Source organism: Aptenodytes forsteri, unplaced genomic scaffold (genome assembly GCF_000699145.1).
Source record: "Aptenodytes forsteri isolate BGI_AS27 unplaced genomic scaffold, ASM69914v1 Scaffold336, whole genome shotgun sequence".
Taxonomy (NCBI): Eukaryota; Metazoa; Chordata; class Aves; order Sphenisciformes; family Spheniscidae; genus Aptenodytes; species Aptenodytes forsteri.
The window spans coordinates 2,145,540-2,161,489 of NW_008794911.1; the positions used below are offsets into that span (position 1 = coordinate 2,145,540).

The 15,950-nt window shown below is 43.6% G+C and overlaps 1 protein-coding gene across 1 annotated transcript; it reads right to left on the reverse strand.

Moving 5' to 3' along the window:
- Positions 1–5,371: 5,371 nt before the first annotated feature.
- On the reverse strand, positions 5,372–15,950 carry LOC103895597 (reducing polyketide synthase hmp8-like). The gene is made up of 6 exons (XM_009275241.1): positions 15,890–15,950; positions 13,931–14,081; positions 12,937–13,097; positions 11,507–11,710; positions 11,222–11,403; positions 5,372–10,936 (listed from the first exon to the last, which is right to left on the reverse strand). Exons 1-6 carry the CDS (start codon positions 15,948–15,950, stop codon positions 5,372–5,374), a joined length of 6,324 nt encoding a protein of 2,107 aa, XP_009273516.1.

Consider the following 15,950-nt stretch of genomic DNA (forward strand, 5'->3'; position numbering starts at 1 on the left):
CCGCCGGCACCCCTGGGCTGTGTGTGTGGAGGGACCGACCGGCAGGCGACGGGCCTCGCGAGAGGGGCGGGCGAGAGCTGGGCAGCGCCGGCCAGTTCAAACCGCGGGAAGCCGCCTGTAACCGGCCCGGAGGGAGCGCCAGCCAGCAGGACGTGGCGCCGGAGGGGAGAGGTGCTGCAGGGCGCGCGAGGAGGGCGGTGCACTCTGCCAGTTGAGCTGCTGCCTGCCCTGCACACCCACAGGCTTAGGCTGCAGGTGGCTGTGCAGCAGCTTGAGGTCTCCAGGGAAACAGAAGGGCTTATTAGGCAGTGCTTTGAGATCGTCGGATGCATGGTGCTCTGCAGCAGATGAGAACCATCTATCTATCTAGCCAGGCTAGCCTGGATCAAGTGGAGATGGCCACCCTGTCAGTGAAGCTGTTGTCCAGGTGGAGGGCTGTAAAGTCTGTACCCCACACTCCGGGGTGGAGGAGGGTGCCAGCTCCACCTGTGCAAGGTATGCTCTGGTGAAGTCACTCAGGCAGCAGGTGGAAGAGCTGCAGGAGGAAGTCAGGAGGTTATGCTGTGTTAGGGAGGGGGAACAAGAAATAGATAATTATTTGAGGTGTTGCAAGAAGAAATATTTGGGCCCTGTGGCACTGACCTCCAAGGACTACCAAAGAGCACCAACAGCAAACAGCACTGTGGACAAGGAGGTGCCGTGGTCTCTGGTAACTGCTGGCAACAGGATATCACTCCCCCCCATTTCCTCATATGTACCAACCAGTAACAGATATGAAGCCAATGAGCAAGACTCACAGGGAGAAACTGCACCAGTTGCACACACTAAAAGCTGCAAAAGGAAGCGGCGAGTGCAAGTAGTGGGAGACTCTCTGCTGAGAGGCAGCAAGGCACCCGTCTGCTGGTCTGATATACATATAGTCAAGGGAAGTTTGCTGCTTGCCAGGAGCCAAGATCTGGGATGTCACAGAGAGACTGCCACAACTGATAAAAGCACAGACTACTGTCCCCTACTTCTTTCCCACATGGGCACCAATGACACAGTAAAGCATAGCCTGGGCAAGATCAAGCAGGACTTCAGAGCCCTGGGAGCACAAGTGAAGGGCCAGGGGCCAAAGTGATCTACTCCTCAGTCTTGCCAGTCAGAAAGAGAGGTGCGCACAGAAGTTGACGCATCATGCAGATCAACATCCGGCTTTGTGGCTGGTGTCGTAGCCAGGGCTTTGGCTTCTATGATCATGGGTCATTCTTTGTCAAATACAGATTATTGGGAAGAGATGGGATCCACCTGTCTAGAAGAGGAAGGAGAATCTGCTAGCAGATTGGCTGACTTAATGAATTGTGCTTTAAATTAACGAACTTGGGGGATGGGATCCAAAGCCGTGACACTTGTGTACTCACAAGCAACAGGGTGGATGAGTGCACCTACCGGAGTAGAGAGGAATGTCCCCCAACCCTCCAAAAAGGTTCTGCCAAAAAGGTGAGACAGTCCAACTGAAGTGTCTCTATACCAATGCACGCAACATGGGTAACAAACAGGAGAAGCTGGAAGCCACTACACAGCTGGAAAGCTACAATTTGATCGCTATCACTGAAACTTGATGGGATGAATCACGTGATTGGAGCACTGTGGTCAATGGTTACAAACTGTTCAGGAGGGACAGGCAAGGAAGAAAAGGGCGGGGGGGTTGCCCTCTATGTTAAAAAAAAAAAAAAGATTGATTGCACAGAGCTGTCTTTGAAAAACACTAAGGCACAGGTCAAGAACTTATGGGTGAAAATTAGAGACCAAGCCAACAAAGGAAACCTATAGGAATCATCACGCTCGCCGGCCCTGATCTGGCTAGGGGACTTCAACCACCCTGGCATCTACTGGAGAAGTGGCACAGCTAGCTGCAAGCAGCCTAGGAGATTCTTGGAATTCCTAATCCAGGTAACAGAAAGCCCAACCAGAGGAGATGAGTTACTGGATCTGTTGCTCACCAATGCAAAGGTCAAGATTGGTGGTAGCCTGGGCTGCAGTCATCATGCCCTGGTTCAATTAATGACCTTGAGCGATATAGGCCAGGTGAAAGGTATAGGCAAGTCCCCAAACCTTAGGAAAGCAAACTTTCAGTTGTTTAAGGAAATGGTGGATGGAACCCCTGGGAAACTGCCCTCAGGGATAAAGCAGCAGAAGAGAGCTGGCAGCTGTTTAAAGACAATACTTAGAGCACAAGCACTATTGATTCCGATGTGCAAGAAATCAGGCAAGGAAGGCAAGAGACCAGAATGGCTGAGTAAGGACCTCCTGGTCAGACTGAAATACAAAAGGGAAATGCAGAGGCAGTGGAAGCAGGGACACGCATCCTGGGCAGAACATAGGGATACTGTCCAGGACTGTTGGGATCGGATCAGGAAAGCTAAGGCACAGCTGGAGCTAAATTTGGCAAGGGATGTGAAGAATAATAAGGGCCTCCATAGGTATGTTAGTCAGAAAAGGAAGACAAAAGAAATTGTACCACCCCTGATACATGAGACAGGGGATCTGGTGACAACTGACATGGAGAAAGCTGAGGTACTCAACAGCTTTTTTTGCCTCAATTTTCCCTGGCAATTGCTCTTCCCATATCTCAAGTCTCTGAATCTCAAGGCAGGGACTGGGGGAATGAAGTCCAACCCATCATAGGAGAATATCAGGTTTGTGACCATCTAAGGAACCTGAACATACACAAGTCCATGGGACCTGATGAGATGCATCCCGGGGTCCTGAGGGAACTGGCAGATGTAGTCACTAAGCCACTTTCCATCGTATTTGAAAATTCATGGCAGTCAGGCGAAGTCCTCAGTGACTGGAAAAAGAGAAACATCACACCCATTTTTAAAACAGGTAAAAAAGAGGACCCTGGGAACTACTGACCAGTCAGCCTCATCTCCGTGCCCAGTAAGATCATGGAACAGATCCTCCTGGAAGCTATGTCAAGGCATATAGATGACAGGGAGGTGATTAGAGACAGCCAACATGGCTTCACAAAGGGCAAATCATGCCTGAATAAGCTGGTGGCCTACTATGATGGAGTGACTGTGTTGGTAGATAAGGGAAGAGCAACTGATGTCATCTATCTTGACTTCTGCAAGGCCTTTGACACAGTCCCACACAACATCCTTGTCACTAAATTGGAGAGAAATGGATTTGATGGATGGACTATTGGGTGGATAAGGATGGCCGCATCCAAAGAGTCAATGGCTGAATGTCCAAATGGAGATCAGTAACAAGTGGTGTTCCTCTCGTATGAAGAAAGGAACACCTCTCCTGTAAAGAAAGGCTGAGAGAGTTGGGGTTGTTTAGCCTGGAGAAGAGATGGCTCTGGGGAGACCTTATTGTAGTCTTTCAATATATAAAGGGGGCTCATGAGAAAGATGGAGAGAGACTTTTTACCAGGGCCTGTAGTGATAGGACAAGGGGTAATGGTTTTAAACTGAAAGAGGGTAGGTTTAGATTGGACATAAGGAAGTAATTCTTTACTATGAGTGTAGCAAGACACTGGAACAGGTTGCCCAGAGAAGTAGTGGGTGACCCATCCCTAGAAGTGTTCAAGATCAGGTTGGATGGGGCTTTGAGCAGCCTGATCTAATGAAAGATGTCCCTGTGCATGGCAGGGGGGGTAGAACTAGATGATCTTTAAAGGTCCCCTCCAACCCAAACCATTCTATGATTTTTCCCTAAAAGTCCTTAAAAGTTTCCCTCCACTTGGGAGAAAGGTGTAAAAAGATACCTAATTTTTTAATTAAATCAACTCTGTGGTTAGTAAACACTTCCAAAGGAAGAATAAGAGTTTCCCTAATAAAGAGCAACTATTTTACAGTTCACCTTCTTGCTGTTTCATTCCTCTTGGATATATATCCCAGTGATGTTAATGGTGAGTCTCTGGGAAAATGTTATTTGTGTATAATTTGGTGAGAAGATTTGGAAGTATCTCTTTTATATATAATTTGCTGAGAAGGTTTAACACTAGATTTATCTTACAGTATAGGATTATATAATATTAGCATGTCTTGTAGGAAAAGATGAATCTAAAATGCTGATTCTGGCTTGATCAAAGGCATTTGTAATCTCTTCTGTGTAATACAAAGTACTGTTCTCACCCTAGGCTAATCTCCAATGATTTGGTCTGAGCTGAAGAAACTAACTGAAGAGGGTCTGTGTTTGAAGCAGTAGATAGAACTGTCGTCTCTTAATGAATTTCAGGTATTTGTATAAAGTCACAGGTAATGACTGCATGCATGCAAATTGTATTCTGTGTTTGACTTCAATGCATAGGATTTGCTTTTAAGTTTGCAATAGAAAATGTTTTCTTAGAAGTATGAAAATGATTTATTATAGTCAGATTTGAAACTGAATACAATGCTCTGATTTTTCAATCATAATACATTTTAAAGTATGCTGGAATTTCCAGACTTGGATCACTACTACATAAAAATCATTAAATTTGTCTCTCTGTGGGCTCTGCTTTCGAAAGTGTGGGGTAGGTCTCATTGGAGTAAAGTAAAGGCAGGTGTTAGGATTAGGAAAATTTAAACATGGAGAGCAGATGAGGGACAAAAAATTAAAATAAGACAAAATACACTAAGTTTTGCTTTTTAAACTTTTTTACTATTCCTGTTTATTTGGGCTTTCATAAAAGATGGTTAATTAATAAAGAAAAACAGTTGTTTTACTGTATGCCTTGCAACTGATAAATTTTTAATATTTTTGCACACATAAGGAAAAATTTTTTTGAGAAGAAACCTTTGAAATTCACAACATCTAGAAGTCTTTCAAAAAGATGCCCATATTTGTACACATTTGATAATATTCAAAAGAATAATACATTAAGAGTATATAATAATGACAAATGGTGATAATCCTATGCTGCTTTACATGTACATTCATCATTTCAAAGTGCAAACATGTGCTTTTCATCAAGACTTTAATACGGTTTAATAATGACAAAAATGGTGATAATCCTATGCTGCTTTACATGTACATTCATCATTTCAAAGTGCAAACATGCTATTTTCATCAAGACTTTAATACGGTTTAAAAAATGCAGTGTGCATTGAACATACAAATTTACCAAATGGAAATGTATATGTATTAACCTACCTATTTCCAGTTTAAAATATTGAAAAATGAAGGAAAAAAATATTGAAAGTAACAAGTCAAACAACTGACTGAAATTAATACAGCTAGTGCAATGGCAGAAGAACCTGGTGTGGGTTTTTCTGGGTTGATGCAGAAGAGTACATTCAGAGTCACCAGATGTTCTACCCTGTCTGCAATGACATATTCTGAGATACTACAAAGGGTCCAGGTATCTTAAAAGTTACACAGTTCCTGAGTGAGAAGACTCCTATAGCCAGCTCCCATTTTCTTCACTTTCAACCGCAGCATTTTTTTCCTCAACTATTCCATTTTCATTGCTTGTTTCTTCTAAAAGTACTACTAAACTTGACAGGGTTGTGTGAGGATCAAGCAGTTTCAGAAGAGGTATGTCCACCTTTCTCTCTTGAAAGACACGGTTCTGAATTGTCAAAGCTAACATAGAGTCTACACCCAATGATGAAAGTGGTGTATTCATGGTTAGTTCATCTGGGCTCAATATGGTGAGGTCACTCACCAGTGAAGTGATATACTCTTCAGGTTTGATTAAGGCAGTATCCTGGGCTTGTATTTGAGTTTCCTCAGAGGTTTCAAGCTTGTTCCTTAATTCTTCTAACATAAGTGATCTGAAGCGACTTTTCAGCGACATAATCCGAGAAAAAACATGATTAAATAAAATTTGAAAATTTAATTTGGCAACAGCTTGCTGCGGGTTATTCATAAGTAAGCTCTTCCTGAGATAGTCATGAATTTCATGCACTTGCAGAATGTCTATGCCCTTGGATCCCAGAATGTTCTGAATATGGTTTTGATTGAACAGTATGCCAAGGTTCAAAGCACCCCAGTTCATGGATTGGCCTGAAAGCCCACAGTTCCTCCTGTAGAGGCAGAAGACATCCAAGAAAGAGTTTGCAGCTGCATAGTTTGCTTGGGTGGAATTTCCCAGAAAGGAAGCAACAGAGGAGTAGCACACAAAGTAGTCAAGCTCCTGGCCTCTGGTAGCCCAATGAAGGTTTAGGGTCCCTGCTACTTTTGGGCTCAGCACTTTCTGAAAGTCAGCCAAGTTCAGAACTTCAAGACGGCCATCGTGTAAAACAACAGCACTTTGAAATACACCTTTGATTGGACTCCCTGCAAAGATTTTCGCAATGGACTGGAAAGCTTTCTCAACATCACTGGTCGAAGTAACATCACACTGCACGAACTCTACTGTGCTCCCTTCATACTGCTGCTGCAAAGCCTTCAGCTCTTCTTGCTTCTCATTGCTTGGAAATTTCCTGGAGAATATTGCAATACACCCTCCTCCATTCTTGGCTATGAATTTCACTGTTTCAAAGCCAAGTCCAGTGAGCCCCCCGACTACTATGTAAACAGCATTCTGCTTAAACAACTTCTTCTGGGATTCATACAATGGTATATCTGAAAGCATGGTGATGTCCTTCTGCCTTCTCAGTACAGCAAGTGGGACAGATTTGCAGGTGAAATAGGACATCACAGAGTTTATTCTTTCAAAGTTCTCAGTCTGCTGAAAAACAGAACCTGATAGACATCTGAACCGTTTCATATCCATGGAATTGATCCATGCATGCACAGCCTTTTGCAATTTCTTTAGAAGTGCTTTCTGGAAAATGCTGGTAAGCGTAAGAATATGAAAGCTGATGTTTTCATGATCGATTCCACGGACATTCTGGATACATTCAGACTGTTGATTGCCACACACTATCACCACATCTTTAAGAAAGTACATGTGGTCCAGATCCTCCTGAGACAGCCTGTTTACTGGAGGAAGAATAACTAGGGCATTGCATAAGTTTATATACTGGAACTTATCAGGAGTGGGCATTGCAAGTACTGTTCTCCAACCCATCTCTTCTGCTGCCGCAGAAAGAACATGGCACAAAACTGATGATGGCTCTGTAGAAATAATACCCAATGTTCTGCCATGTTTCCCCTTGGATAACCTCTGATTGAAGATTTCCCATGCAATGATAAAGTATGACACACAAGGGACATTCTGAAAGCATGGGAATTTCTTTACATTGAAACAAACTGTTCCTGGAATCCGAACGCTGGATGACGCAGCAGCTGGATAACATGAAACCACGTGATCTCCCACTTTAACTTTCTTCACATCAATGCCTGTTGCTCTTACTGTGCCACTGAAATCCAGAGCTAAAAGTCTGTGTTTGTCTACTGCTTGTGAATTCCAATACAGTGTATTACCAAAGTTATGACTAGAAACACTAATGGGAAAATAATCTTCTGAGTGGAGACATATTTTATCCACTTGAATGTCAACGCTTTGTTTGTCAAGCTGAGTAGCAGTGCTGGTGGATAATTCAGCAGACAAGTCTTTTGCTGTGTACGGATCAGAAGTGTACAAAGTGAATGTTTCTGACTTCTGGAGAGATCTTACAGGTTGGCTGTAATCTGCATCTACAAAAGGTGTGCGTCTGATTTCAGCCATATAAGTTCGCCCTTGGCTGATGCAAATTTCTGGATAGTCCACACCTTTGTATTTGCCAAGAACATCTGCTAGCACTGAGATGTCCAGGGAACTGGAAGAGCTGAGGTCAATAATCTGAAATGTGATTTCTGGAACTTCAACAAGACAAGTTCTGGTCATGCCATACAATGCAAACCCACAGTTAACGTGGTCTACGTTTCTTTCTGTTGTTCTGTAGGTGATAACTCTGACTGAACAGCGAGACATTTTCTCTCTTAATGCCACAATAACTTGGCGATAGGCTTCACAACACTTTGCCAACTGGTCTACCACTTTGCTTGGGAAATCTTCATTTAACTTTTGAATTCCCCACAGGAACAGAATTTCATCATAATGTTCAACCTCTGCTCTCATTTTGTTCTGTGTGTGGCCTTCCAAGGGGGCTTCCCAGTCTTCATACATAACATATCTCGAATCAGGATGCAAATATTTTTTGAGCTGCTCAGCTATCCCAAATTTGTCAGCAAACACTAGGACTCTGGGCATAGCCCCCAGATGTCCAATCGTCTGTGAAGGAGAAACTTCTTTCCACTTATTTTCAAACATGAACTCATTGTCTCTGGAAGATGCTTGCTTCATGAAATTGATGGCAACGCGCTTGAGTTCAGCCAAAACGGAGCCATGTTTGTCCATAAAGCACCCACAGACCTCTAGGCAGTTCCCAATGGGTTTGCTTGTTCTCATATATATCATCATTTCTTCCTCCAGCGGTCGGAGCACCACCAGGCTACCTATCCCTGAAGGAAAGCCTGCTCTGGACTGGAATGTCCTTGAGGTCATGACAGCGGTCATCTGCAGAAAACAGTCGAGCAGCACTGGATGGATACAGTAGTTGTACATCTCTCTGACGGTCTCCTTGTTCACCTTTATGCTTGTTATAGCTTCCTTTAGTTCCTGGCAATAATGCACATCAGTGAGCTGCCTGAATATGGAGCCGTACTGAAAGCCAATCTGAGACAGTGCTTCATAAACCTCCTCTCTGCTAACCACTGACCTGCATCTTTGATAGATGTCTTGGAAGGAGATGGTGCTCTCTTCCACCACAGCTTCAGTCCCCTTTTTAACTTGGCCTGTAGCATAAACTGCGTGGGAGGAAGAGAGTATCTCAAAGGCTGTCACTGCTTTTTGTGGGCTTAGTTTGATACTCAAGACTTGGGAACTCTGTGTGAGAACACACGGTGCAGAAAAACTGATACTCATCTGGCAAGCACTCAGAGGCACTTTAGGTCTTGAGCTGCTCATCACAGAGGCCAGACCAAGCTCTGCATAAAAAGCGCCAGGGACTAAAGCCACACCATTGTTCTTGTGTTCATATAAGTACGATGTTGTGTCCTGAGACAGCAGGCAGCTAAATTCCATGTTGTCACTGTTTATGCCATAAATCAAAGGATGACTGGAGCTGATGACTCTTTGGTTTGCTTGTTGATGGATATCCAGACAGGCCATGAGTTTTTTGCGATCAAATTGGTACCGCGGAATGGCCACTGGAACACTTTGATACCCATTATAAAAGTGCTGCCAGTTGGGATTATATCCCAGTTCAAACAGATTTCCTACCAGGGTAAAGAGTGTCTGATACTCTGCATCAGTTTGCAAAGAAGAGAACACCTTTGTGCCTTTTCCTAGAGTTTCCTTTATGTTTCGCTGCAATGTTCGGTGAGGACTTATTTCCACAAACACCACATTTTCCCTGTCTCTAGCTGCAGTTTTGATGGCTTGAGTGAAAGCAACAGGCTCACGAGCATGCCGGGCCCAGAATTTGCCCTGAGCAAAGTCCTTTTCAGAAGCAGCCACCCCAGTTAGTGTTGAAATCACTTCAATTTCCCCCTTCTGTTTTTCTAAAGGCTGTATGTTCTCTTCCAACTCCCCAAGTATCATATCCATGCTGGGGCTGTGGTACGCAGCTGGGACATTTAAAACATGAAGAAAGATATTTCTCTGGCTGAAAGCTTGAGCTAAATCTCTCTGGACAGCATCCACAGAGTCTGAATTCCCAGACAAGGTGCAGGAAACTGGGCTGTTGAAAGCTGCAATGCACACCTTTCCCGAGTAGTGATGCAGATGTTCAGCAATCTCTTGAACAGGGATGTTTCCAACCACCAACATTCTGCCGCTGGCAGTCTTTGCCTGCAGCCTGCTCCGGTGATAAATCACTTTGACTGCATCTGCCAGGGAAAAGTACCCAGCAAAATGCGCAGCAGCAACTTCCCCTATTGAGTGGCCAACAGCAGCAACTGGCTTAATGCCCCAGTATTTCAGAAGGGAAGCTAAGGCAACCTGCAGGGTAAAAAGCAAGGGCTGGGAAAGCTCTGGATTCAGCAACTCCTTTGGGCTATGACGTCTTGCTGGCAGGAGGCTGATGGGAGCGTGTTTCTGAAAAAGCACTTCTATTTCCTTACACTTCTCTCTGAACACTGGCTCTGAGCTCAGCAGTGTCTCACTGAACTCTTTCAGCGTTATGCCGTTGCCACAGAACACAAACACCAGCTGTGGTTCCACCTTTGACATGACAGGTTCAGTGCTCACTGCCGACATAAACTCTTGCTGCAAGTGTTGGAGAGAATTTGTGACAAATGCTTTTCGGTACCTGTAGTTGGCATGGCTTCTTCTGCAGGCAGATGTATAGGCCAGGCTTGGGAGAGTTACGGAGTTTCTTGTGCTCAGCTGCTCAGCTGTATCGGCCATTGTCATCTGAAGAGAATTCCTTGATGCTGCTGACAGCAGAACTAATTCAAGGGGCCTTTTAAAGGCAGGAAGAGGCTCTAGCTGCTTAACCTGCCTGACTACAATGTGAGCATTGGTTCCTCCAAATCCAAAACAGTTGATGCCAGCTACTCTTCCATACTCACTGGATTCTTCCCAGGGCTCTACAGCTGTGGGAATTGCAAGGTTTAATTTCTCTGTATCAATGCTGCTCATCTCCTTCGAGTAATGCAAGGATGGAACAATCTTTCCATGATGCATCATCAGAAGCACTTTGATTAACCCTGCTGCTCCAGCAGCTGATTCAGTGTGGCCAATATTTCCTTTCACTGAACCGATTTTCAGAATGGAAACTTGTGAAGACCTGTTTTTACAAATGACACCACCTAGGCTTTCAGCTTCAGTAGGATCTCCAGCAGCAGTTCCTGTACCATGTGCTTCAATGTACTGCAAAACTGAGGGATCAACACGTGTTTCATAAATGCTGCGCAGTAAATTCTCTTGCTCTGTTTGAGACGGTCTTGTGATTGGAGTTGTGGACCTACCGTTCTGACTTACTGCACTGATATTTATAACACCCCAGATTTTGCTGTAGTCTTCCTTTGCCTGTTTCATAAAAAGGTAAAATTATCTTTAATAATCTCATGCTTTCTCTGTATAAGGAAAAAAAACAAAACAACAAAACCGAGAACAAACAGAGCATAATACTAACTTTTAAACATGTGATCCCTTTCCCATGCTAGGGGAAGTGCATAAATGCTTGATAAATGCTTTCTTAATCTTAAGCTTGAATTGGAAAATCTTTTCTGGAAAAGTAATTATTAGAGCTGAAAATACAAAATTCAGGTAAGCAACCAGTCTTATTTTAGGCTGCTTCACAAGCAATCTTACCTTTTTCAGTGGTTTGAGGAAAACAACACCACAGCCTTCTCCCCTTCCATAGCCATCTGCCTTTTTGGAGAAGGGTTTGCTTATTCCCTCTGGAGAGATCATTTTTGCTTTACTGAGAGATACAAAGGTGCGGGGATCTATTATGCAGTTCACTCCACCACAGATTGCTGCCTCACAATCTCCTGGAGTAAAATAGAAACATACTCATGTTGAGGTGTCCAGGATGATAGACAGAAACAGTAGCAATCCTGATTTCTTTGTCCAGCATCTCTTCAGTCCCATTACCTGATTTAATTGCTTGCAAGGCATAGTGCAGAGCAAAAAGAAAAGATGAACATGCAGTGTCAATAGCCAGTGATGGTCCAGTCAGATTAAATGTGAATGAGACCCTGTTAGCAGCAATGCTCACTGCTGTTCCGGTACCATCATAATGATTTATTTCACTCACTGCTCTGCTTGTTATGATTTCATAGTCTCGATTCATAAGACCTGTAAAAATATCAAATACGTGTCACATTAACGCAAGCAAACAAAAGGGATGTACAGCTCTAAACCTGATAGTGTGTTTTGATTTTCTGTTTTAATAGTAAACTATATGGCAGCAGTGTTCCTATGGTGAAACTTTGCTTCAACACAAGTCAAAGGCAAAACTCCCAGCAATTTCCCCTGGACCCGACTTACACAAACATACCTAACACTTGAAATTTCTACCTGCACAGTAAATGACAGGCCTTTCCTGATGGCTTAGCTCATTGTATGATGCAGTTAAGCTCTGTGTAGCCTGCTTAGACTCCTGTATCTCAGTTTGAGAGTGGTTGTTTTGGTTTAGCTATGGGAATATATATTAAGAAGTTACAATGAGGATAGTTGGGACATAAATGTACAAGACATTAGCTTCAGTTCCTCAGATGTACCAAGTTAAAGGTCACAGCATAAACTGCATCCAATGCTTTTTATTTATCTTTGGTTTGCTCACTGTTATCCAGTAAGACAGAAATAGAAAAGAAGAACACGGCCTGTGAGAGCTGTGTCCTCTTTCTGAGAACACATATGCTTGAAATACAGTGGATCCTCAAGTCCACGGGCATGTGTGGAAAATGCAGGACATCTATTCAGAGAGCAATGAATAGTTTCCTCTGTGAAAGAAGAGCATGTTTCAGACTAAAAGTTAATCTAAAGAGTTTGCCCCTATAGTTACATCAGCTTAACTACCCCAGAAAACTCCTCTTAAAAGAGACACAGATTACACCAGCAAAAACGTGCTGTTATTCTAGCTCCTTGACAAAATAAGCAGTTGGACAAGTGCACCTTGGTAGCACACTAATATCTACATGAGGATTTCTGCTGGTTTAAAAGGATCTTAACCTGCACAAAACCTTAACCAATGTTATACTGGAAAACAGTATACTGGAAAAAAGTGTAGGCTTGGCTCGACAGTATCATTCCTGTGAAGGGTTCGGTTGGAGAGACAGTTTAACTGTTTCCTGCTTCAACTGCAGTGCCTGAAGACACTAAGAGGAGCACCTAAAATAGATACATGAATTATATAATGAACTAGAGTAGCCTATTAATCCTTAGCAAAAATCACCAGTAGTATCATAGCACAGTAGCCTTAAGTTCTCCAGTGCTAGATACGTATGTAAAGTTTATGAAGGAGTGTTCCAATCTTTGTGAGGTTCAAACAGACATTTTTCATGATGAAATTTTCATCTTACCAATAAAAACGCCTGTTTTTGTGCCACTGACAGCTTCTACAGGGACTCCTGCATCCTCCAGGGCTTTGTAGGTGCATTCTACCAGTAACTTCTGTTGCGGATCCATGCGTTCAGCTTCCAGATCATTAATCCCAAACAGGTGGTTGTCAAATGAATTAAATCTAAAATACACAGACCAGAAAATGGTACAATATATATACAATATGCATTTACTTCTAGACTCAAAGTACACACTTTTTGCAATTTCATGAAAAGCAAAGCAGTAAGTGGTCACAGTTCCCATTATGAAATTCAGAAGAAAATGTTTATAGGCCAAGGATGTTTTATGTCCCACCACAAAATATGTATTTTTATCAATAATTCTGCATTTCAGGCTATCTAGCAAAACCAGACTTCCTTACTTTGTCTCTAAATTGTCACACCTGCACGTGAATTAGAGCTACTTGTCACCACAAGCACAGGATTAGGTCCTGAGGTCCAGCAAAGCTGGCTAACCTTCAGGCTGAAACTGGAGGAGACTTACCAGGCAGTTCTTACAGCTCAGAGTCCATACTCTGCCACCTTCCTCCACAGTCCATAGTACTATAGACAGTATGTATTATTTGGCAGGCTGGAGCCCACCTCAGATCCAGTATATGCATAATGCATGTGTACTTCTGTATACCCAAAATGCAGACACCCCCGTCACATGACAGGTGACATCTCAACACATGGTGGGTATGTACATACATGTTCGATTATGTAATGAAAGGTCATATGTGTTCCCAGCCATGTACGTGTGTGCTTAACACAGCCTGCAACTACATTTGCTCATCAATGTCACACACCAGGAATTCCTGCACTTTGACAACTGCATGTTCATCATGTGAGATAAAAGAAAGCCAGTTCCTAGGTCCCATTTATAAGCTCTCCCTGTGCCTTGCACCCTCTGAAAGGCTGCACACATTAGTCTAAGTACAAAAAAATTGGTGGCACAGCATAGCAACAGACTCACTCATTGAGAAGAGCAGCTCGTGTTGTACATATTTTTCCTGGCTTATCATCTGGATCATACCACTCTTTGGCATTAAATCTCTCAGGGGGGATTTCTGCTGTGCAGTTTTTGCCTTCCTCCAGGACTTTCCAGAAATTGTCAATTCCATCACCTGTTGTACAAAGGTTTTAAAGTAGGTTAAATTATGTGCTCCCCCTCCCCATGCAGACTCAGAAATGCACACTCAGTTGCAAGGAACTCCCACGAATAAATCTAGGTTGCTCAAGTAGAATCACCAGAGAAAGAAATGATCATTCTTTGGTGAGAGGAAAATGGAAAGGCATGACTGATCCCTTCACTGCTTGCCTAAAAGCGAAGGAACCCCACAAAATCCTTAACCTTCTGCCGTCCCCATTTCCCTACCATGTCACTGCATCTACTATATACATGCATAATGTCCTTAATGACCACACGGGTATGATGAGGTCTTTCTGTATCTGTACAGCACCACTCCTCAGGCAGCTCCGCTGGCAGCAAAAGGCCATCTCTGGACAGTAGCTCTTTGAAGACAGACTGAGCTTACAAATACCAGGAAAATGCCAGAGGCATTATCCTTTGTCCCTAACACTAGAAGGGCATCTAAATCAAACATAAAAGTATGTGTATATTCAACGCCCAACACCTCACTACTGGATTGTGAGGGACCCTGTCCTTACTGGTTGAGATCCAGAGCTCCAGCTCCAGGCATTGAGGGTATGTCTAGGCCCTCCTCTTAGCCCTGAAACCAAATAACATGGCATCCACACAGTGGCCCACGTTTCTCCTCCTCTCAGCTTCCACTTCCCCCAACATACATAGTGGCCGCACCCACACTCACCCTGGAAACAGTCCCTTGCAGGTGCTAACCTGTGGCATGCCCAAGCTGATCTGCAGAGCTCTAATTGACGTGGGCCAGCACTGGGCTGGGGACTGGGCTAGCAGTCAGTAACAGTGATCGCAAGACAGCATTCCCACCTAAGCCCTCCCATGGTTAGTCCATCATCACAGACACAGCCTCAGACACTAGCCAGACAGGGGGTAGTTTAACAGCTCCCATCACTCAACGGTTCTTTTGAGGCAAGTTCAGAAACGCAGTTCTGAGCATGCACAGTGCAGGATCAGGACACGTGTTCACTTACTGCATGGTGAGGTAATTAAGAACAACATTTCTGAAGAGAGTCCCTTTACTGGCATGTCTGGACCAAGAAATGTCTTGCACTAAATTAGTATTTAATGCTTGGGCAGGAGACTGCTGCTACGTATTTACTAGCACTTTACTAGATTCAGAACCATTCATGTTTGCTCACAGTTAGCTATGGGCCACATAGTTATCGCTGTACCAGATATACCTGTTGAATTCTGGACAATGTAAAGCCAGGAACTGAAATGTGGTGAGGGCAAGAAAGAAAACAAGGAAAGGGAGAGACTAGCGTGGTCACCTTTAGGGCTGAACGCTGACTTGTAAGGACAGAACTGTATTTCACTCCCTGGATTATTATACTGTAATAAAGCAGGAATCTTTCTTTTAGTAGGACTCAACCTATTTATATTACAGGCAGAGCTGGTGATATCGACAGGCCCTCGATCTGTCCTGTCCCTATGGATGCATAGTCCTGCAACAATGCACAAGCATCCAGCCAGTGCACATGCATTAAGCTCAAATCATCCCAGACCCATCCAGTTCATTTGTATGACTTTCATGTGTGCAGCTCAATGCCCTGCCCACAGCCAGTACTGAAGGCCTGTCTGTCAGCAGACAAATTTGAACCAATTAGTTTCCACCACAGCATGCCCTTTTAAAAAGATCCTACAAGTAGCAAAGCAACAAATTCTACAGAAGTAAGGGAGGAACATGTTGTTTTCCTCCATTTCAACATTAATAAATGACAGTGCTTTTCAGTGTTCACTCAGCAGCCTGCTTTGCTTTTACCCAAAACTTACCTCCGGGAAAGTTGCATCCTATTCCCACAATAGCAATTTCATCTGCAGTCTCGATCTCCAT

What these genes read in the sequence shown, in the direction of transcription:
- LOC103895597 (XM_009275241.1), bottom strand. Translation starts at nt 15,950, where the DNA reads ATGGAGATCGAGACTGCAGATGAAATTGCTATTGTGGGAATAGGATGC. An exon ending in AAAAACAGGCGTTTTTATTG is followed by an intron (nt 11,711 to 12,936) that starts GTAAGATGAAAA and finishes ATATTTTTACAG; the next exon opens with GTCTTATGAATCGAGACTAT. An exon ending in CTTGCAAGCAATTAAATCAG is followed by an intron (nt 11,404 to 11,506) that starts GTAATGGGACTG and finishes ATTTTACTCCAG; the next exon opens with GAGATTGTGAGGCAGCAATC.